Source organism: Falco punctatus (assembly GCF_963210335.1).
Source record: "Falco punctatus genome assembly, chromosome: 4".
NCBI lineage: Eukaryota > Metazoa > Chordata > Aves > Falconiformes > Falconidae > Falco > Falco punctatus.
This window is the reverse complement of record NC_137583.1, coordinates 45,699,540-45,723,484: the sequence shown is the minus strand read 5'-3', so window position 1 is coordinate 45,723,484 and position 23,945 is coordinate 45,699,540. Positions and strand designations below refer to the sequence as shown.

The following is a 23,945-nucleotide window of genomic DNA, read 5'->3' as shown; positions in this document are numbered from 1 at the left end:
AAGGCCATGCTGGCACACAGGGAGCAGGGCATGGACTGACTGCTGGTGCAGGGCAGGGCAGAAGGCAGATAAAGGCTTCACATGAACTTTTCATTTACTTTCTCCAACCCCACACACCGTGGGAAGAGTGCCCTGTTGTGCCCTGTAATGCCATATCCTGCCAGTGGCCAGGACCTTCCTTGTCCCAGAGAAGCATTTCACAGCGGATCCACTTGACCGACAGCTCCTCCTCTGCTGAGACACCCCGGGGTCCTCATGATCTGTCCAATAGCCACAAACAGCAGTTGGCCATTTCCATGAAGTAGCAGCATCTTGTTTATCTTGCAGTGTGGTGCAAGAGTGCTGTGCAGGGGTTAGAGGGTGAGAGAAGAGTGGGGAACCAGGCCATAGCCCTGTACTAATTATACATATAAATTAGCTCCAGGACACTGTCAGGGACAGGGTGTGTCAGTGCTGTCTGTAAAGCCTTGCCTTACAGCACATCAGCAGCAGATGGGGGGATCACAGCATGGCTGAGGTTGGCAGGGACCTCTGGAGGTCACCCAGTCCAACCCCCCTGCTGAAAGCAGAGTCAACCATGGCTGGTTGCTCAGCACCTTGTCCAGTCACCTTTTGAATATCTCCAAGGATGGAGACCCCACAACCTCTTTGGGCAACCTGCTCTAGTGTTCGGTCTGCCTTGCAGTTAAAAACCCTTTCCTTATGCTTAAGAAGAATTTCCTGCTACTTCAGTCTGTGTCCACCACCTCTCATCTGGTTATTGGGCAACACTGAGAAGGGTCTGACACGGCCTTCTTTAGACCCTCCCTTCAGGTATACATTGATAAGATCCCCCTGAGCCTTCTCTCCTCCAGGGTGAACAGTCCCAGGTCTTCCAGCCTTACTTCATGAGAGATACTCCAGTCTCTTCATCATCTTTGTAGCCCTTTGTTGGACTCTCTTGAGTGTGCCCATGTCTCTCTTGTACTAAGGAGCCCAGAACTGGGCACAGCACACCAGGTGTGGCCTCACCAGTGCTGAGCAGAGGGGAGGGATCACCTCCCTTGATCTGCTGGCACAAACACAGCCGAGTTTCTGGACCCTAGTGCTGGTCCCACCTGGGACCTCCAGAGAGCTCTGGGATCCCAGGGGTGATATAGTAGATGGAGGCCCTAAGACAAGGCTGTACTGTCATTAGCGGTTTGCAACCATGGCAAGTAGTCAAATGCATTTCCTCTTCACCCAGCGCAGCCTAACCCTGACCATTGCATGGACAAAACCAGGCCGAAGATCTGCAGGCTCTCCTCATGCTCAGAAAGCCGGCAGCCCTGTGACCCAAAGGCTGCTGCATGTGACTGGAGTGAGGACGGAGCCGTGCGCAATAGATTTATTTCCATAGGCTTAAATACAGTTTCTGTTCCTGTTGTGAAGGAGTGCTAAGGCATGCAAAGCTCTGTTGGGACAGTGGGTTTCCCCCACTGGTTACCAACAGGACAGTGGAACGGGTTCCCTGTGGGCAGCACAAACTGTCTGTTCTCTCTGGCAGAAACACAGTGCACCAGTGCTGCGCAGAATGGAGCTGCCCTGGCCAGCACCGCTGCCCTGACCTCTTGGGAGCTGTTTTCTACTCTTAGCTGCGTAGCTCTGCACATACAGGTGCTGCCCCAAACTCCTGCCCCTGGACTCAGCCCTAGGGACGTACAGCATTGGGCACTGCTCTGCAAACACTCCCCAGTTTCAGGCACCATTCCCGAAGGGCTCTCCCAGACACCATCAAACAGGTAGATGAAGCAGACCAGATCCATGGCCCGTGCATTCCTGCGGAAAGGCTCCCCTTAACCCCTGCTGGCAGTCTGACATGCTCGCTGCTCTATACGAACTTGCTTGTGGGCCCTTATGGATGCAAACTGCCTCTACACAGAAGTGCAAAAAATTTTGCCACATGAAAAAGAAACTTAAGAAATACTTTCAACCTACTTCTTGATGCTGCTGTTTGAATAACTGAGTGCAGGAACATTTCAGTGATGGCAGCTTTATAAAATTCAAACATTGGGTTATTTCCTGAAGCTCAGCCTGCACAAAAAACAAAGTAAGAAGAAATTGAAGGCTTTCACAGTTGCTTTCTTAGAATCTGAGTTAAATGCAAAATTCCTTCAGCAGCAACTTAAAATTTGCCCCAACGATTTCATTTTTTTTCTGTTGTCGTGACATAGCAATATTTAAGATGTGCATGTGGATTTCTGACTACTAAAAAAACCCCAGTTTTGAGCATCAAATGTTACAACGTGAAAACTGTATTATTCCCCACAAGCATAATTCATGCCTCAGCACTTTATCACAAGGCAAAGTCTGAAATTATTCTCATCCTAAATCCAAAACACAGCACTATACCAGCTACTAGTCAGAAAATTAACTCTATCCCAACCGAAACCAGGACACAACCCTACACCTTCAGTGGACAACTCCAAATATCTGGCCTCCAAGAAAGCCTCGTCAGAGCGCAGCGTGGGCTCTTGTAATTCCCAAAGGGACTGGGAGCTGAGCACAAGCCAATGGCCAGCAGGGCAGGGTCTGGCCAGCCAGGATGTAGCCACATGGTGTCAGAGCAAGTCAAACGGGGCAGGGCTGGAGTATGGTCTATATTTTTAGGTCATCATAAGACCATTTTCTTTTCTGTCCCCTAATTTCTTCCATAATAATCCCTAGCACTGTTTTTCTGCCAGCCTGTGCTTTTATGTGATATTTCCAGTATCTTTTGGAGTCACTAGAGTGACTAAAATTTATTCTTCTTGTGTTTATTGCTTTTCACTTATTCACAGAGCAGTTCATCTTCCAGGTCACTTGTGAGCTGATGAACAGCTCAGCCATTTGCAGTTTCTTATTGGACTTCACAACTGAAATCTCTTTATTAGCAACCTGTCACCACAAGTGATCATAGGGGAATCTTCCCTTTCATCCGATGGTATGTCCGTTGCTTTAAAAACCTTTCATACAAAACTTACAAAACTTTTTTTTTTAAATCTGGTTGATTTGACACTGAGCTTGTATCCTTACTGATTTGTTTTTTTCTTCAACTAAATGAATTTGAAGATTGCCTTTTACTTCTACTGATCTCCCTAGTTCTCCATTCTTACAAGCTGGCTTTTTCTCTGGGAGAGGGGCATGGATAAGGATGTGGGGACCTGTGTGCCTTTTAAGAGTCTGTAGTGAAACTATACATTCAAGATAGTATTTCAAGCAGTTTCTCTGCTGTGTGCAATATTTTACTCTCAGTTTCTAAGTCTGGAGCTGCTCAGTTCCCGTTGTTTCAGGGGATGAGGCTCTCCCCATGTGCCACCAGGCTGCAGCAGAGCAGAGAGCCCAGGGCTGTTTCATCACTGTCCTTACCACCACAGATGGGCAGCCTCGGGTTTGTGCTTAACATTCTCCACCGTGCAAATGTCAGACAAACTTGCAAGAAACCACTCAGTAGGCGTGGATGTATTTGCATCCCCTTGTCACAGATCTGAGAAGAGCTAGGATACCCTTCGGAAAACAAAGCTAGTTTCATGTCATTGCTTACATCCTTTTAATGATAAAGCGATATTTAAGGACAAGGGTGCACATGGGGGCCAAAAGTGTGCCATTTGTGACAAGGGGGTGCAAATTTGCCCTGATGCTACCACACGTGGCCTCCAGCGAAGCTGTCTCCTGGTGTGTGCGTGATGGCTAACTCTTCTTTCCCTTCAGCCAGGATTTTATGACTCTGTCTTTAAAACATGCTCATGGGAAGGTTCTGCACACTGCATGGTTTCAGCTTTTCTGACATTGGCTGTTTTTAGCAGAGACAAGGCATGAAGAGGAGGAGTGTTCTTCAATGTCCACTAAGAGCTGGAACAGATACATCTCAGTTGATTCAGAGATTTCCTGTTTTCTAGCTCTTTCTAGGTCCTTAAGCACTCTTGCCCTCCTCCCCTCATGCTGGAACTCTTCTCCCTGGGTAGATGGGAAGATAACCACACAAAAATCTGCAGGAATCTGCACAAAAAGAGCAGGACAGAAAAGTGTAGTGCAAAAGTCTTCCTTCCCCATTTTTCACTTTCACCATCTTCTGACTGATGTCCTTAAAATAGCCAAAATTCCACTGTTATGTGAAACCTTATTGCCAGGAACTAGGCATTAGTTTTGCAACACTGAACTTTCTTGCAAAATATCCTGTGCTTCCTGGTCTAGCCTTGAAGTTACCTCCAAAAATGCTCTCTCAAATATCTCAGTGTTTCTGGCAGAGTGGAGCCTGGAGAAGCAGCTGTGAATAGGGGAACCCTCACCGAGAGCAAAGCCACCGTCTTCCTCCCAAGAAGGAAAATCCAAGCCATTGACAGACCATTAATCTGCAAGAGTATTTGGATGACTTACTGCAGAAGTCAGAACTTCCAGCTGATGCAATAGAGAATATTTACACAATTTCAGGCCAGCAATGCAGAGGGAATGCGCTGTGGAGGGGGCCACTGTATTGCAAAATATGCAGATGGAGAAAGGGAGCAAGTCAGCAAGAGGGTGGGGACATCAAGGAGCAAGCTCTGCTGGTGAGTTCCTTCTCTGCAGTAAGTTTTGCTCTGAGAAGGCTGCTGAGCATATAGTGCAACATGGGATCTAATGACTAATCCTGAACTTTCCCATATCGAAACAGAAATTTCATTCTGTTTGCACAAAAATACATTTTCCAGTGCACGTGGATGGGGACACCTCTGGAGAAAAGAGCAGGTGAGTCTCTTTATATGGGTGGGTTCTGCTCCCACTTCCCCCACACAGGAGTTCATGCCATTGCTGTGGTATGGTCCAGCTCTCAGAGAGGCAAGGTTTGGAGGAGAGGTGAGTCTGCGTTTCTATGCTCCTGGCTCAACACGGGTCTCCTCAGGTCACCACAGTGAACGGGAAGCCCGGTTTGGCTGTAGCCAGCCTGTGATGGGTGATTTCAGAGCTGTCACCGTGACCATTCTCACTTCAGTAAAGAGATGGGAGCTTTGTGTGGTAGCACTTCACCTTACCAAGGTGTGCTGGGCTGTTTCATGAAGAGTGAGTAGTTTGGGAGTAAAAGAAAGAGTCTTTGGGCTTTGAAACTTTCTTTGCTGGTCATGCTTCTAGAAGTGATTGCCTTGGGTGGTAAGCCATTCCGTTGTAGGAAGCTGCGCCGCATCCCTGCTGACTGGAAGGCAGCCAGTGTTGCTGGAATCTACAAAAAGGGTGTGAGGGAAGACCCAGGGAACTACTGACCTGTTAGTCTAACCTCACTTCCTGGAAAACTGAGAGAATATTATACTGAGTACTGCTGAAAGGTATTTAAAGAACAATGCAATCATCAGGCACAGTCAACACAGGTTCACAAAGGGGAAGTCCTGTTTAACAATTTGATATCCTTCTAGGACAAGGTCCCCCACCCAGTGGGTGAAGGGAAGACAGCGGATGTAGTTTTTTCAGATTTTAGGAAGGCTTTTGGTACTGTCCCTTACAGCATCCTTCTGGACCTCTCGTCCAGCTGTGAGATGAACAGGTTGACAGTGCACTGCATGAAGAACTGGCTGAAGGGCAGAGCTTAAAGGGTTGTAGTGAATGGGGCTACACCTGGCTGGTGACTGGTCCCCAGCGCTGTTCTCAGGGCTCAGTCCTAGGGCCAGTCCTGTTCGATGTATTTATCAGCCATCCAGATGCAGGAGCTGAAGGCACCATCAGCAAGTTTGTTGATGGAACCCAACTGGCAGGTGCTGTTGACTCCCTGGAGGGGAGGTCTAGATGAAGTGGAGCATTGGGCTATGATTAATGGGTTGAAGCTGAACAAATGCCGGATTCTACGCCTAGGGCGGAGTAATGCCAGGCACAAGTATAAGTTTGGAAAGGCATGGCTGGAGAGCAGCCCTGCAGAAAGGGATCTGGGAGTGCTGGTTGAGAACAGACTCAAGAGAAGCCAGCAGTGAGCCCAGGCGGGCAAGAGGGCAAAGCATGTCCTGGGGTGCATCAAACACAGCATAACCAGCTGGCCAAGGGAGGGGATTATCCCGTTGTATTTAGCATTGTGTGGCCTCACCTCCAGTACTGTGTGTAGTTCTGGGTCCTACCATCTGAGAAGGATGTGAAGGCCCTTGAATGTGTCCAAAGGAGGGCAACCAAGCTGGCGACAGGGTTGGAAGGCATGTCCTCTGAGGAGTGGCTGGGCGCTCTGGGTTTGTCCCATTGGGAGAAAAGGTGACTGAGGGGCAACCTCACTGCTCCCTGCAGCTTGCCGAGGAGGGGATGCAGAGCGGGAGGTGCCGAGCTCTTCTCCCTGGGATCCAGGGACAGGACGCGTGGGAATGGCTCAAAGCTGCACCAGGGGAGGTGCAGACCTGACAGCAGGAAACATTTCTTTACCGAGAGGGTGTTCAAACACGGGAACGGGCTTCCTCGAGAGGTAGTCGATGCCCCAAGCCCATCAGTGTTTGAGAGGCACTTGGACATTGCCCTTAATAACGTGCTTTAACTTGGTCAGCCCCAAATCGGTCAGGCAACTGGCCTAGATGATCTTTGTGGGTCCCTTCCACCTGAAAGAGTCTATTCTAATCTATTCCATCCCTCCAGCCACTGACAGTGCAGTCAATTACTTTTCTTACCATAAGTGCAGTAAGGTCTGGGACAGACTTCTGGAAATCCTGCAGACAAAAGATAAAATGGATCACAAAAGGGATTATTCAGTTTGTCTGTGATAACAAAGGTTGAGATCTGGGAGGTGCCCTCTTCCTTCTAGGGCCAGTGATGCCAGTAACTGGCAAGACAGGAGGATACAACATGTGTAAAAGTCCTGGCTCATTGGAAAGCCTCAACATGAAAGCTAATAATTTTGTTTGTCCAACCCTATATCTGGGAGGGTACTAAATAATACAAATCTATTCTGGGGCATAGAGGATTGAATCCTTAGTTTCTTCACCTAGTGTGGAGGTCAGGAGGCACAAACTCAATGAGCTGAAGGAATATGTATTTTGCAGTTTCTTTCTCTCATGTGTAGCTCCAAAAAGTAGGAGGACTGGCAGCCAAAAGGAGGAAGACAGGCAAAGTTTTCAACCAGTCTGATGTATATTGGCTCCATCAACAGATGAAAGCAGGGTGGTGTAATAAGAAAGTGTGATTAAGCTGGAATCAGCAGAGCAAAATCCACAGAATGCTGTTTGTTAATCCAAAAGCTTGGGCAACCACCGCAGCAGTGCAAGGCTCCTGTGTCAAAACCCCAGAATCTTTGCTAGGGGCCTTCACTCAGCTTAGCCTGGGGTGGGCTTAGAGTGACTTGGCTGAGCCACCTCAGGTGTCTCTCCACTGCTCTGAACCTCAGGAAGGCATTATTAGCATCTGTGCAGACAAATCTATCAGAGTGGAGGTTTTCCTCCATCTGCCTGTTGGAAATGACCTTGCAATGTTGTAGCATGAACCAATTCCTCTTTGAGGCAATATCTTCAGTGCATGATTGACACTTATCTAGGTCCAGGCACCAGATGTGTATTTTACAGAGAATGCAATCCCAGTTGTGACGGTTTCTTTGACTTAAATTCAGGATTGCAAATGGAGTAGCTTTTATTGGACTTGCAACACGCAAGGTTTTTCAGCATCTGCTGGTGTGCTAAGGTGACTGTTCCTCTTTGGTTTCAGCTAGTCTTGCATTATCTTTGCAAACCTCTGGGAACAATAAGCATTTTCAGACCTTGTAGCTGTCAAGGCACAGTGACATTAGGAAAGTTGCACCTGCTTAGTCAGGCAATAATCCTCCTAATGGTAAGAACTGTTGGCTTGCTGGAGTCTTCTAGCACTCCAGAGTGGACTGGTGTGCCTGTGTGGTCTCCTTGTTCTTTTGTCCTGAGGACTATGGGAACAATAGTAAAAAACAAACAGTTAAAGAACAGTAGACTTCTCCAGACCTTGCAGCCAGCAGGTAATGGAGCAGAACTGGTTCTTTATTTACCTCTTTGGAGTAGGTTTGACCTCAGTCTTCATATTTATGAAGGACAGCAGGTTAACCCCATCAGTGGAGTCTCACAAAAGATACTACTTGAAAGTCCTGTTGTGCTTCAAAGGAAAGTCAGTAAAGCATTGTCCTCAGGCTCCACAGAAGGCAAAGGGATTACGTTCCTTCCTGTAGAAACAGCCGGTGCTGCTCGCTGTCATGGAGAAAGCTGTTTCAGTAGGCAAGCCCATCTAGGAGGTATGTCAGAAACGTTTGCTGCCTGGTCTTGTTTGGAACAGTTTGTGTACAGGAAGTGGCTATATTGCCAGGTGATAAAAATTCATTCCTGTCCAAACTGATAAAACTCCTAAGAACAGGCCGGGGGGGCTGTGAAGCCCTTTCTGGCTGCCCAGGCCACCACAAGCTGCTCCTCGGTGCAGGTTGGGTGCTACAGAGGCCACAGCTTCTCCAGAGACATCAGAAGAGTTGTGACAAGACCCTGGCAGTCCTTTAGTTGCCTTGCCCTGGGGTATGCTCCTTGCAGAGGCACAGAGGAGCTCGTTAATAAATAAATAAATAAATAAACCAGCTCAGAGCCCCAGGGAAATTACCTAAAAATGAAGGCAAGGTGCTGGGTGCTGCAGCTCACGCTTTCCTGTCTGTGCCTCTCCCTGCCCAGCATAGGCAGAGCCGTGCCTCGGGGACTGAGCAGCCGTGCTGACCATGAGTGAACAGAGTCACGTCAACAGCCTGTTCCTCAATGAGGACGCAGCCAAGCGGCTCAATGCCGAGAGCCGGGTACAGCGCTTCCAGCAGGCGGTGCAGAAGCGGGCAGCGCGGGCCAAGAAGCGGATGAACAGCATCACTGCTGACAGCGCTAAAAGCTTCTTCAGGAGAAATGCCTTCGTCCTCTTCACCATTGCTGCAGTCTTACTAGGTACGGAGTCGGTGGCAACACTGGGCACCATTTATAAATGTGGGGAAAGGTTTGTTTATTCTACAAAGAATTTATTTAATCATAACGATCTGGCTGGGGAGGTAAAGGTGATGAGCTGACAGCACAAAGTACTGTCCACCTCAGGAGTACCTTTGTGTGCCAGAACAATAGACTATGCAGAGGGGCTGTGTGAGGGAGTCCTTGTTGATCCCTCCTGGCTGCAGCTTAGGAACAGTCTACAACAGAAAGGGTTTGATGATCCAGCTCTACCAATCCTCATGAAAAATCACCCCGGTTTGTTCAGAGGCTTCTTGTCAGTGCAGCTGCAGGCACCAGGGCTCTTCAGATTCATCCCACAGCTTTAGCATGACAGGTCCAGGAGGGGGAACTGATGCAAAGGGCTGAGATACAGCGCAAACTAAATCCGCTCAGCAGATAGTGGATTGTCCCTAGCTTTTGATCCAGGCTATATGTCTCTAACTCACTGGCCAAACTCAAGCTTTAAGAGGTGGGTGGACAAAGTCTCTGAACTGTGTAGTCACACTTAGGTTGGTCTGGGAGATCATTTCTCTGGTCACAGCATTTTTGTGTTTATGAGCTTGCTGGGAACAGATCCAAGAGGAGCAGCAGACAGAGCAACAAGGAGACCTGTGGTTTAGCACGAGGCTCCCATGCATATAAATATGTCAGAGGGAGAGAGAGTGCATACAGTAAAAACTGGATCATGGCCTTTTAGAAAAAGAAAGAACATTTGCTCCTTTGGGGAGAGGAGGAGCTGAAAGGAGATGAGAAAGAGAAAAGCCACACTGTAGGACTGAGGGACAGACCACTGGATCACACTGTCCCATTTCCATTCTCATCCCTTGCTGATCCACAGGGATCATCCTGGCATTTTCCCTCCGGCCCTACCAGCTGACCTATCGCCAGATCAAGTACTTCTCCTTCCCCGGCGAGCTGCTCATGCGTATGCTCCAGATGTTGGTTCTTCCTCTCATTGTCTCCAGCTTGATTACAGGTGAGAATTGCTTTCTGCTGCTTTCAGGCAAGGCAATAACCAGCACAGACAGATGCTAGCTGTTGTTGGAGCACCCCTTTGTACCCCAGCTGGAGGCGCTTGGGTTAGCTTGGCTAATAGTGACCTGATAGGCCTGAACCTACAGCTGTAGTGCACGTGATTCACACTCATAACCCTGCTGGCTCAGCAAGGGGGAAAGGAAGCAGAAGGGGGAGCAGAAGGCCTTGTGCTTTCTCAGAAAACTGGAGAGGACACAATGTGGTGTTTCTGATGCCCAGCACTTGAGCACTATCAAGGATGTCATCATACATAACCTCAAACATCAACAAGTTTGTTGCCCAAGTCAACTTCAGGTTTTCTCCAGCCTAGGGAAGGTCAGTTTATGTCAGTCCAAAAGAGCTGGAGTTGATCACCAGCTGGACAGCTTGCTTTATCCAGGTCCTCATAGAAGGCATGCCAGCCAGCCAAGCTTTCAGACAGCAGAAGGGACTGCAAGGCATTCCACCTCCTGAAACATCCCACCACTAGGGACTTAAAAGCCCAATGTGCTGGGAGGGCAATATTGCCCTTCTGAGAGCTTTAGGAGGAAATTGCTATATTCCCAACTGCAGCCTAAGACCCACCAGTGCTACGCTTCTTCATAACGATAAGTCACATTCTCCCATATTAACACACCCAGGAGCTCCAAAGAGCTCTGAAGTCTGCCCCTCGTATGCTGTGCTTCCTAGAGACCCCAGCTCCCTGTCCGACTCACGCATGCACCCTGCACTCTTTGAATCTTCCTTGGGCTTCCCCTTTGCCTCTAAGACAATAAACTTTCTCACTTTATCTCTCTGTGTGACCCCGCAGGAATGGCCTCGCTGGATGGCAGAGCCTCAGGAAAGATGGGGATGCGGGCTGTCGTCTACTACATGGTGACAACAATCATAGCAGTGTTCATTGGCATCCTCATGGTGATCATCATCCATCCAGGAAAAGGATCTAAGGACAAGCTTCACCGAGAAGGCAGAATTGAGCAGGTGCAGACCACAGATGCCTTCATGGACTTGGTGAGGTAGGTGAACAAGATGGTTTCATGTTGAGACCATTTCAGTGAAATTTGATTCCTCCATGGAATGTCCTTTTGAAGTGTCACAGCTTTAGGCATACACTCTTAGGCAGAGGTTTATGGCTGTCTTGCCCAGCCTACTACTTCTAGCTCAGCCTAGCTAGCTGGCTTTGCCACTCTGAGATTGAATGCTTAGCCTGGAGCTCTGGAGCCTAGCCCTTCTGTTCGAGGTATTTAATGCAAGAGGCCAAGGTGTGCTCAGCAAAAAAGGTAATGAAAACAATGACTGCGTGCCCTTCAGAAATTCACCCATCAAAGGCTGCTCCAAATACCCATCTTCATTGACCCAAGGAAACAGAGGAAGTGATTCCCAAGACATTGTCTCTCCCTCCCTTGCTGCGACCATACACAGCACACCATCTCAAGTGGCATGAAGCATTGTTTCTGAGGCAGAAAGTAACAAAGAGCTCAAACAGCTGCAGCAATGAGGCTGAGAGCAAGGGAGTATATTAAATATTGTAACATGGTATTGTTTGAAGGTTCAGTTGGGTTTTATGATGTTTTTACAATGTACCCAGTGCTCTGTGTGTGTAGTCTCTTTCCACATAGCTGAAATACAACCTTTTGGAGTCTGAAAAGATGCAGTGGGACTCTGGAAAGATGCAGGGATGTGCCTGGCTCCAGATAAGCATATTGTCATCTTCTGTCAGACAGAAAGGGCCCACCTACTGTGTAGCCTGAGGTGGCACTGTGAGTGTTGTGACCTGAGACACTGCTCCAAGACAGGTGCTGGCCAGGAAGCCCATGTTTTCTTGCTAGTCAAACAGGACAATAATTCTTTCCTTGTTTTATTTACTGCAGGAATATGTTCCCGCCCAACCTGGTAGAAGCCTGCTTCAAACAGGTATGAAATCCAGCCTGGCCTATAACTTCCCTTTGCACCCTGTGCCCTAGACCATGGTCCAACCTACTTTTCTGAGAGATGGAATAGCAATTGCTTTATGCTGCCTCCCCACTGCCCCAGGTCTGACCGCTACAGGAGGCACTGCAGTCATTAGTCTGTATTATAGCATCCCACACACAAGCTTTCCAAGTTTTTTATAGAGGGGGGCTTCAACCTCCATCCCATCCCACACTCAGAGCCAGGAAGGCTTTGTGTCACCTCAGGTAGCAAGCTTGGACTGGCAGTGAAATGGGAGCAGGTTCTCCAAGGATATGTCTCTTCTGTAGTGCTAGTGCCCTTAGAAGCAGTACAAAGGGTTACCAGCGAAGCCAGAATATCTTGATCCTAGGGATCTGAGATGCTCCAATGGTCTCTTTTGACCTTCAGCTCCATGAACTCTTTGATGAAATGCTAGGGAGCTTGAGAACAGGCGTGTTTCCCACACAGATCAGCAGGAATTTGCAGTATTCTCCTTTCTTTAGGAAGGGATGCAAGAGCCTAGCATGTTGTCCTGAGCTCCTGAACCAGCGCCTGTGAGTGCATCTGATAATCTGTGTCGTTTCAGTACAAGACACAGTACAGCACCAGGGTCTTCACCAGAACCATCCTCCACAGCAGCAATGTCACAGCAGGCGTGACAACCACTCAGATCCCTGTGCCTGAGAACTTCACTGGCATCCTGGAGAACATCACTCATGCCCTGGGGACCGTCTCCGAGGTGCTGACCTTTGAAGAAGTCATTCCCATCCCGGGCTCAGCCAATGGGGTGAACGCGCTGGGGCTGGTAGTGTTCTCCATGTGCTTCGGTTTGGTGATCGGCAGCATGAAGCAGAAGGGACGGGCCCTGCGGGAGTTCTTTAACTGCCTCAACGAAGCCATCATGAGGCTGGTGGCCATTATCATCTGGTGAGGAGCACAGCCGGTTGGAGCAGGAGGTCTGCAGGTGCAGTTTCCGCTGACCTGATGAGAAGTGGGGTAGCGTTAAGGATGACATGCACAGGAAAAGCAGATGGGCACAGCTCTCCTTTGGCTCCATCAGGCTGGAGGGAAAAGTCTGGATGGGATGTTTGTTCACATTTCATTTCCTGTTTTTTGTTTTTACCTTAGAAATATCAGGTACACCAGGACTTGCTTTCCTTGAGGCTGCTGGAAACATCCTTGGAAGACCAGAGAGCTGGAGTGGAAGATCTCTTAGCCTTACCAGCAGGGGTAGGGTGTGAGGCTTTCCCACCAAAAGCTTTCCTTCCAGCTGTGTTCCAGGAGTCTGACTTAGCTATGAATCACAATAACCTACTGCCACTTCCCTGCTACTCAGGGTGGCACCCGTATGCGTTAGCTCTGAGAGCTGAGTTGGGTTGACAAGGTCAACTCAAAGTTACTGCCTTTCAGTTTGAGGTCTCCCAGATCCCGACTCCCCTAGAGCTCAGCTGCTTGTTGCTTTCTGTGTAAGGCTGCCTCTGCTACATGGCCCACATAACCGAGGCATTGCTGAGATGAGTCTTCTCTAGATGGCAGCATTTTACCAAATCTCGTTACTTTAAGCTTTGTACCCACCCAGGGCTCATAGTCTAAATAGGTGTTTGTGGTATGTACTGCAAGACAGGAGAGGTGCAGGGCTGGCAGAATACATGGAAATGCATGAATACATGGAAAGGATCTGTCAGCCTGGCACCCTCCCCCATTTTAGAACGCTCCAGCTTTCCTTCCCTGGTCTTCTAGTCACAGTCTTGTACCTCAGAACAACATCCTCAGCACAGGGGGACAGGCTTTGCACAGAAAGACACAAAGGGGAAGAACAACCCTGAGCTCATAGCAGAGCGCTGGGGAGCCCCAGCCCCTCCGGAGTCTCTTCCTCTACGGATGAGCCAGAACTTGGGGCCTTGCTTTCCTAGGAAGAGGTAAGAGATGCCCAAGGGCACAGAAGGGAGAGCAGAAGCACAGTGGAACAAGTAGACCTACACACTCCTCCCAGAGACAATTTTGAGGTGCCTTCAACACACCCTCCTTCAGCTCCCCCTTCCAGTGAAGGAAGGCAGGGTGTTGATGTGCACATCAGTTACGCTCAGGAAACTGCTTGTGTGCAAACAGTACGTCGTGTCTGGAGAGACCTCCAGACTGAACAGATCCTGCTGGTACAGGAGGCCGGACTGTCAGCTACAGCCCAGCGCTCCTCCTTGAAGCCACAGTCTGCAGACTGTCTCCCAGGAGCTTGTTTTTCCCAGGGAGATCTGGTCGCTAGCTGCAGCCAAGGATGTCTTCTCAGAGGAAGGTCAGAGGAAATGAAATATTTGTGAAATCCTTTCCTGAAACTTTTCCAAACCTCCCAGGCTAAGTTGGAGTTTGGCATGTGGACCTCTGAGCCTTGTGCATGAATTGCATGTGAGCTCCTGAGCTGGAGAGGCCCAGCCCTGAGAGGTGTGGCCATGGAGCTGGGATTTTCTTTGGTCCCAGTTATTTGTCCATGTTTAGTTTAGTGTCCATGATATTCTCCATGTCTGTGTTACGGCTTCCTTTCCGTGGAGCCTCACTGCTGCTCATGACATGCATTGTGATGGAGGGGAAAAAGAGCCACAAGGAATGGAAAGGATAGCAGTGTACCTCAAAAGGGGTTTTTATATAAGCCATGGCTGCTTTCACAGGTGTTGGTATGCCCAGTCCTTGCTACACCTGATATGGTTTCCCTATATGTTCCTGTTCCCTAAACGTGAATGTCTGAAGATACCCTAGAGTCTATAGGACACTGTTGCTTTTAGTGCCTGATTCCGTGTTTCTTCTGTACTTCCCTGTGCCTCTCCATAAAAAAAAAAAAAAAAAAAAATACTCTCAGCCCAAGCTCTGTTAGGAAATGAAGGGACTCTGAAGACTCCCCTACATAACCTCTGCCGTCAATTCTACAAGAAGTGTTGTGGAAGCATATAGGGAACCCAAAAGGAGGAGGAAACCTCCATTATGCCCAAGCTGTGAGCACAACAGAGTGCTGGGGTCCCCAAAAGTGCAACAAGAGCTGTTTTTTGACCATGTGGTGAACAAGTCCCACCTATCTCCAGGTTTCCAGAAAAGAAACCAGCAACATCATCCAACAATTAGGCTCAATGAGCACTTCTGGTGTGCTGGCTTACAGGGATTTGTCCAGACAGTATACAGTACAGCTGGTGTGAAAGTGTGGGTGCCAGTTCTGAGCATTGGCCTTGTGTTTCTGCCACAGGTATGCTCCAGTTGGGATCATGTTTTTAATTGCTGGCAAAATCCTGGAGATGGATGACCTAGCAGTGATGGGAGGCCAGCTGGGGATGTACACGCTCACTGTCATCGTTGGACTCCTCATTCATGCCCTCTGCATCCTGCCGCTGCTCTACTTCATCGTCACTCACAGAAACCCCTGGGTATTCATTGCAGGGCTTCTGCAGGCCCTCATCACAGCCCTGGGCACCTCCTCAAGGTACGACAGCTACATAAGACTAGGGTTGGGGCTGGTGTGGATACTCTGGGGCTGCTTCTCAGCACTCCAGTGCCATGCAGCACTGTGGTCTCACAACTTCTAGCACTAGCAGCTTTTTGCACAGGTCCAGCCAAGCTCACTTGAGAGTGGAAAGAGTCCCATTCCCCTGCTCAGGAGCCCTAATCACGTGCCCACCTCAAAACATCAGTGCATGGCCCATATTCCTCCTTGCCAAACATGGAGCTGACTCTGCTTGCAGCACTGAAATGCTGAGTTCAGGACAAATATAAAATCTTATTGATTTGCAGCGTTATCCCATGTGCACATACCTCTCACACACACGTGCTTGCACACATTTGCACACTTCTCTCTCCCAGGAGCACATACTGTATGCAGCTGGCATTAAACTCACCAGTATGTTCAATGACACATACTGCCACACAGCATAGCCAAGGCAAGGGACTGTAAGTAGCTGTTGTTTCACTAAGTTCCGTGTTCCTTGCTATGTTCATTTCCTGGCAAGCCCATAACACTGTCTCCCACATGCATTCTCACACTGAAACACACACAGCATTTTTCCTGCTCGTGTTCTCTTTCAGAAATAATTCTCTGCTTTCTCTGCAAGATATATTCTCACACATGGGTCATTCTTATCTTATGCACTAAGGGTGGGTAAGAAAGGACTCGAGATTTTTTAATAGCTGGAAAAGGAGTTTTGGTCTTGAGGCTCTGTCCTACATACCCTGAATCCTCCAACATCACCTTTTGGTGTTATACAAGCATCATCAACCTCAGGGTTACAAAAGCCCTGCCCCAGCCCCCTGAGGAAAGCCATATCTGAATGTGCAACTGTAGCATGCACCATATCTGAGGAAGCCTTGCTTAGACTGTTCTTTCTCCTAGCAGCTTCTGGCCTCTGGCTCACATGGCAGGGTGAAAAAGCAGGTGGGTAAGGTCATAAACCAGCCAGAAGCTGAGTCCCTCCTCCAAAATCAGCACATACCCAATTCATGTTGTTTTTTAAATTCCTTTCAGCTCAGCGACTCTGCCCATCACCTTCAGGTGCTTGGAAGAAAACAATGGTGTGGACAGGCGCATCACGAGGTTTGTCCTGCCTGTGGGAGCTACAATTAACATGGATGGCACAGCTCTGTATGAGGCCCTTGCAGCCATCTTCATTGCACAAGTCAACAACTACGAACTTGACTTCGGGCAGATCATCACAATAAGGTGACTTTTGAAGGAGTTTTGGGACTACAGGAAGGGCTTCAGTTTTGTTTGCTTATCTGAGGTGTGTTCAGGTTCCTCTTTTGCTCAGAAGATACAATGAGGGGGGGAAAGTACGGAAAAGAAGGGTGTACTACACCTCCAAGTGTCGAGGCACATGGTTTGGGTACCATGTCCCTGAGGCTCCACTTGAGCCCTTACTGCATTTCCAGGTCTGGGCCATCCCTTAGCCAAAGCTGCAGTGTGCAGCCTGTTATGAATGGGTGCCTGGCAGCAGCGAGCCTGGCTGCTCTCTTGATGTCCCATGTGTCACCACCCTGCCCAGTGACCAGGGCAGAAAGGCTGCCAAGGTGTTTTGTAGATGATGAGTTTGAGCTACTTCCTGACATTTTTGCAAATGTAACTACCTCTTTTCTTCCCTTTGCTGATAGCTGTGCTTTCCTGTTCCCTCCAGCATCACTGCCACAGCAGCCAGCATTGGAGCCGCAGGTATTCCCCAGGCAGGACTGGTGACAATGGTTATAGTGTTGACATCAGTGGGGCTGCCTACTGAAGACATTACGCTGATCATCGCTGTGGACTGGTTTCTGTAAGTTCTCTGCTCAGCAGCATGCACTGTTGCGCGCTTCCTGCCAGTGCTTACAGAGTTCATTTGTGCTCCCAACATCTCTGCTAAAAGCAGTCTCAGTAACCCGTATCATTAAGCTTAAAACACGCCCACATCCATGAGACCTTTGTGCAGTAGCCCTCTCTGCCCATGCTGGAGTCTTCACCCTGTGCTCCAGTGACCCAAGGCATCAGAGGCCACCTGCAGATCAAGCCTGGTCACCCATCAGGCAGCCCTTAGTCTGTTTTATCTTAAAAGGCACCCAGAAACCATCTCCAGACTGATAGGGACAGGTTGCACCACTAATAAGCAAATTCACATCGCAGAGTGATGGTTCTGCCCTATCAGACCCAGAAAGTGGTATGGGACTGGGTTGTACAAGGTTGAGGAGTGCTGAGATGGGTGCAGCTAGTCAGCTACGCTGCTCCATTCCATCTTGCTTTCCCTTTTAAACCTTGGGACAAGTGATTTCATAGGAGTGCTCTTAGGAACTAGATTGAAGAATGCATTTGTGCATAGTCCTCACTCCCTCAGGCTTCTCAAACACAACAAAATCCTGACTCAGGGATACACTGCCAGCATTTGCTCTGTTCTGTATCCTGTACTGCTGGTTTGTAGCCAAAGCAGCCAAAGTCTGCTCCCAGCCATGGCTGAGCAGTTGGAAACAGTCTTGCCCAACACCTCCACTTCTGTGACCTGTGCATAAGAACAAACTTGGCTGGAAAAAGTCCTGCCTCCTAAGATGCCAGGTTACCTCTCATCCTAGAGGTAGCAAAAAGATTGGTTTCAATCAGGTACCAAAAGTCTTATCTGTTGTTACTGCTGAAGGATATGACAGGTTGCTGCACTGCTGATAGCTTCAGCTCTTACCTACAGTTGTGGAAAATACTTCATTGCAAAGGGCAGTTTAGATTTGCTATATTGCACAAAAAATCTGGTGCCTTGTCTTGGTGTATACTGTCTGTCCATGCTGAGGAAATCTGGCTCCACAGCAGCACTAAGTCATAGGTTTGCACCAGAACTTCTGCACTTTTTGTAAAACAAAATGCAAGCCAAGCGTAACAGATGCAGCCAGGCTGATCTAAGTCTGCAGAGAGGCCTTAGCCGCTCTTTGGAAAGGGAACTGTCCGTGTGGAACCACAATAAGGTTTCTCTCATTTTGTGGCAAGCCCAACACTTCTCAGTGAGAAACTGGGAATACAACAGAGCAGGAACAAATGTGAAGCCTGTGGTCAGAGCTATCAATCAAGGAAGGTTCTCTGGGAGTCATTTTCCTGGCAATGTTAAAGCATCAATTATTAGAGTGACTTTAAAAGCAGAAAAAGTGTCATTGAAGATGTTTCTTGAAGTAGTGTTCATACCCTTAGCTGTTACTAAGAAGCTGTATTTGATTTTTCTCTCTGATTTTTCAGGGACCGCCTCAGAACAACCACCAACGTCCTGGGGGATTCTCTGGGGGCTGGCATTGTGGAGCATCTCTCCCGGCATGAGCTGGATGCACAGGACTGCGAACTTGGTAATTCTGTGATAGAGGAGAAAGAGCGGCTCTCCCAGCTGGTTTGCCCCCAGAACGACACCCACAGGCACCCCAGGAGTGAGACAGCACTGTGAAATCGGGCAGCAGAGCGCAGATTAATGCAGTAAAAAGCCAAGACTTGAAACAGAAGTCCATAGTGGAGGACAGAGAAAGATCCACTCTTCAAGATGCACACTCTTCTCCCCCCTCTGCCACATGCAGTTTTCCCTGATCCCATTTCTCCCCCATCTTTTTCTGACTGGCATTAGAGAAGAAAATTAAACTGAAAAGGAAGTTTATTCCACAAAAGCCTGATTTAGTTGTTCTTATGGGGTCCAAGAGTTATACCTGAGTAAAGAAGACTCAGTGAACAAGCTGGACCAGGAGTTCCTCCATTTCTGAGCTAAAATAGAGCACAGCTAAGTGGCAAGGTGGGTCAGGGACACCACTGCATCTGGACTGGCACCAAAATGTTGCCATGATGACTCTGCCCTACAGGATACTGCTGCAAGGCCTTCACTTTGTCAGTGGCTTCCCCCAGTCACGCAAAGCTTTTAGTACTGGCCATTTAGAGATCTCTGGAGAGCCCCAGCACTCCTGTTCAGCTCTTCACTGGCAAGAGTGTCTATGATAGACACAGTGTCCTCCTTGCTCGCAGTCCTGGTGTTCACACAGACATGCAGCTGATGCTTCCTGAGAGCTTCTCACTCCTCTGGCAACCCTTCTGGCTGCAGATACTAGGGTCACCCAGCTCCTGATGGAACGTGGGACCACACAGCAGGGACAGGGCTCACTGTGCCGGCTGGTAGCACAAACAGGGGTCAATAGGCTTTTCATTAGTGGAAGCTGACAAAGGATTGTGAAAGCAGTGAACAATTAAAGAATTTATTATATACATTATTCAGCCTCTGAAACTGCTTTACCAATCTCTGCCAAACACCAGTTAACTTCATTGCTCTTTCGCAAACTGTTCTCTTGGTGAAACCAGAAGGGGAAATGCAAAGTTTAAGAACAGTTTGCCCACCTGAACAGCTGGGTGGTACCTCCATGCCAGGAATGGCTCCCTGTCATCCCAGATTTGCTCAGAAAACAGTTTCACTCCTCATCATAAGACTCCTAAGGAAACTGTTCCTTTGCTCATCTCTGGCTATTTTCCGAAGCAACTTCCCTTGTCACACTGCTCCAGAATGTGCTTCCAAATATCTGTCTTTCTACAGCTCCTTTTGTCTTTTATAGGCATTATCCAATCACTTCTCAGCACTCGTACAAGTTTGGCAGACCCCAAATATAAATTCAGGATAAATTTCTCAGTTCCTACCAAATGGAGCTCAGCTTCTGTTTAACACACTTGGACATAAGCCCACACAACAACCAAAACATCTCAGAGGCTCAAGAAAGAAGTAGGGACCTGCTTCATCCATGCTCTATCCCCCTTCCCTGGCACGGCCAGGAACACAGCCTGTATCTCTCACTCCAGTGAACATCAGCAGGGCTTGCTCCATAATATCCAGGTCCATGAATTTCAAGAAAATAACATCTAGCTATAACCAGGAAGATGTAAAGGATCCACAGTTTTTGGGCTGCTGCAGTGTAGCTGCCCTGCTTTAGAAATGGCTAAGCTCAGGAACAGCAGCAAGCAGCCTCCTATTGCACAGCCAAACTATCTAAACTGGGCAGCTTTTCCTTGAGGTCTGCCCATTATTCCAAAACCAGTATGTCATTTAAACCCCTTTACCCCGTCTTTCCACACTGATCCTTTTCATCCAGAAACCCTAGCCACACACTCAGAGGTGCATCTAAGTGGACCTCAGGAAAGAAGATCTCAGAGGCATCAGCTGGAGTCAACTTTGCCAACCACAACCACATGACTGCCCATGATTAGCTCAGGTCCGCAGCACTAACAAAGCTTCCTAAAACACATTTCTTGAGATGTCCAAGCCAGATCCTGAGGCTCTTTTTGGTCCTTCAGGAATCACAGGATTGTATATTGGTGCTGCCACATTCCACATACTGTAGGCAGAGTATTCTATTTTTATGGGCTGGACGCTTGTTAGGAATCTGAGATAAACGCATCTCTTTCACATGGAAGTGGGTAACAGAGCAGGGTAAATAGCAGTGTATTGTGGTTCCAATTAGTAGTAGCTGGCTCCAGACCCTAAGGTAGCAGGTTGTTTCCTGACTGTGGGAGGCAGGTTGCTTATTCTGACAAGAGATCTGCTCTAGCAGGGGGCAAGTGAGCAGGATAACAAATTATTATCCTCCTCTTTGCAGCATTTTTTCATCTTGTATGAATAGTATTATAATGTCTGCTCTTCTCCTTTCTAGACTAAACAGACCCCGTATACCCTCACAGGTAATAACTGTTCACGTTCCTCTCCTCTGGACTTTTCCCTCACTGTTCCACGTCTTTCTTAAAGTGGAGTAACTAAAATTTGACGCAACAATCCAACTAAAGATTTATTAGTTCTGATAATACTGAAGAAAGAATATTTCATGTACATTAAGATTTAGATCTTAGACTCAGGTTACCAGAGTTTAACAGGATGCTATGCATCGGCTGATCAGGATAACTGTCCATGCTGCATACATGCAGCAAATTCAAGTCTGTTCATCTTATCTTAAATCTTAGTGAGGTTCAACTCTTACTTTGATGAGATGGCTGTATCTAAAGATTGGATCTTAACCAAAGAGTTTTTAAGTTACACTGCATTAGTTTGTATCTATAGTGAGCTAAGATAGCTTATCATTAGCACAGCTCAGCTGACATGAGTCTAAACTTTCATAAAGAACAGACCTGCTTACAAAACCTAATAAAGCACTTTATTTGTTCTCAACAGCTTGATAACATTGACTCCACTCCAGCGGTAATACATGATAAGTTCCTACATCATTTTAAGCAGAACTGCTGCCTAGCTAGTAATTTCCCAGTCTGTGTTTGTGCAGTTGATTATTGTTATAAATAGTAATTTATATTTGTCCATATTGAAGTGCATCTTGTTTTTCTTTTTTTTTTCCCCAGACTACTTGTCCAACTTTTCAAGAAAGCATTGAATTCTAATCCTGAACAGACTTCCTGTATATAAACGGCAAACTGATGGATGAATTGGAAGAAAAGATTGTTGGATTGGACTCTAGCTCAAATGGGAATTAATTCTGGGAAGTCCTATGGCTTGGGTTATAGAGACAGTCAAACTAGGTGATCACAAGGGTCCCTTCTGGCTTTGTAATATATGCACGTGCTTTCTGGTTTAGAGATACTGCAAAGGGTCCTTCCAGCTCAATCATTTTTAAAAACTATCTGGAAGGATTCTAATGATACTTTAATAAAACTCAGCAGCAGTCTAACCTGTTTTCAGTTGCTGTTAGCAGACATGTAAACATATGACAAAAGGGGCTCTCCATACTACATTGCATCGACATGATCTCAGATTGTTCCCACAAAGCAGCACACTCCAAGCCTTGCCATTTGTGATTTTCTGCTTTCAACGTAAGATTAATGGAGCACAATCAAGTAGAGGCCTCATTTTCAAACACTGCAAACCAGTCTTCCATGGGGAATTTCAGAATACAGCAGACAGTTTTTTGCTCTGGTGTTTACCCATGTTGTTAACCAGTTAATGATTGGGATTATCTACCTGTTTACAGTACCCAAACAGTAAAGTATTGTCAGGAATTTGCAAATATATATATATATATGAAAGGGGTGCATGTGCACGGTTAATTTTTTGTTGCTAAACCAAGAAGGAAAGACAAGACTAAACTCTTGCTCTGTAAAGCTGCATACTTCATTTTGATGCCCACCTTGATTTACCCAACTAACCCCATCCTTAAAACAACAGAGGCTATTTTACTTCATTGCAGTAATGAGTCTCTAACAAAGCAAAGTTTACCAGGAAGGAGCTCAGTGCATGCTGATTTTGAGTTGTACCTGCTGGTGACATGAGAACTTCTCAATGTATACATAAAATACTCCGCTTTGTCTTTGAATTCCCTGCGTATATCCCAAGGACCCACGTTCCCACTGCACCCAACTTGGCAAGGAGGCAGGCGTGAAGAGCTCAGCCAAGTATACAAATGTTTGTACCCCTTCCAAACCCAAAGATGACCTTGTACTAGCTCAGCCTTCAAAACTGGATAACTGAAAGTATTAAATCATTTTATCAACTGTCTTTTTAAATGTCATACTTGAGAGTTTATGCAGTCTTTTCTTTACTGCAGTCCTGCTGCTTCTACTTGCAGAAACTTTCTGAATGTCTCCTATTTGCAAACAGATTGATTCCTAATGATTAGATGGGCAACATTTGGGATGAAACAGAGAGCTATCTCAATGCATACATACCTGAGGAGCTCTTGGATTAGGCTACATCTCTTCAAAATTAATTTTAAGAGAGAAAATCCATGAAGAATATGGATTTTCAGACAATAGGCCATGTGTCACATTATGCATGTGGTATGTGGGCATTGTTTCAGGAGTCAGATCTGCCTGTGAAGACTGCCCTGAAATTTTAAGTCCTTCTTTTGCTGTGCCCAAGGAAGAAAGAGATAACTGGAAATCAGTGCTGTACAGTGTGTTCATAGCATTCTGGCAGTTTGACTATGTTAATTCCTGAGGGCTTTTTCTTCATGCTGTGAGTTTCAGTGTTAATAAAGATAGTTTGCATATTTGAAAAATAAAGGGAATTTTTTCCACAATGCTTTCCACGGTGGGTTTTCTTTTTCTATTATTTTTCCTCAGGTCCATGACCTTACAAAGTTAGGGACATTACTTTTAGCATTATGTATTACACTTCCTTATCTCCATGTGCCTGTGTCATGGGTCAAATACCAAATTCAGATTTTTACAAGGCCTCTCCCTAAAGCTTTTTCTTTGATGCCATCTTTTGCATATGTCCATGAATTGGCAAAGCTGCACGAAGCTTACCTGACATGCAGTACACAGCACACAAACATAATTCCATCTGGTAATACACCCCAAAGATTATGTGGAAGAGGTCTCTGAGGTTTAAACAATAACGAGTTTACGTTACTCACTGAAATGTTGCACTAATGGCATGGTATTTGAGCAACGTGAAAGCTGTTAGTTCTTCTCCCCTTGACATCCCTTTTCTTGTCTTCTGTTCCCTAAGGGACAGGAACCGAGGTGAGTAACATGGCTGATGGCATAAAGGCATCACCAGTCAGGGCCCAGTCCCACAGCACCCAAGAAAGGCAAGTGGCACAGACTCAGAAGTGGTGGCCAGGTCCAGCTAAGAGTCCACACCATAAGACAACAGCACAGTGATGAAGCAGAGG

The 23,945-nt window shown here is 47.2% G+C and overlaps 1 protein-coding gene across 16 annotated transcripts in view; it reads left to right on the top strand.

Annotated features, from left to right (window-relative positions):
• Positions 1-23,352, top strand: part of LOC308062512 (excitatory amino acid transporter 4-like) — a 40,522-nt gene extending 17,170 nt beyond the window's left edge. For 3 of the 16 annotated variants that reach the window (XM_080384132.1, XM_080384134.1, XM_080384131.1), the window contains 11 exons: positions 2,799-4,544; positions 4,649-4,722; positions 8,601-8,858; positions 9,736-9,873; positions 10,723-10,927; positions 11,783-11,825; positions 12,430-12,770; positions 15,070-15,303; positions 16,339-16,533; positions 16,985-17,119; positions 18,550-19,553. In XM_080384132.1, coding sequence (XP_080240258.1) covers positions 8,645-8,858; positions 9,736-9,873; positions 10,723-10,927; positions 11,783-11,825; positions 12,430-12,770; positions 15,070-15,303; positions 16,339-16,533; positions 16,985-17,119; positions 18,550-18,748 — 1,704 coding nt within the window. In that variant the 5' untranslated portion in view covers positions 2,799-4,544; positions 4,649-4,722; positions 8,601-8,644 and the 3' untranslated portion in view covers positions 18,749-19,553. The other 13 variants (XM_080384137.1, XM_080384130.1, XM_080384127.1 and 10 more) reach the window with 11 other exon arrangements.
• Positions 23,353-23,945: the final 593 nt, after the last annotated feature.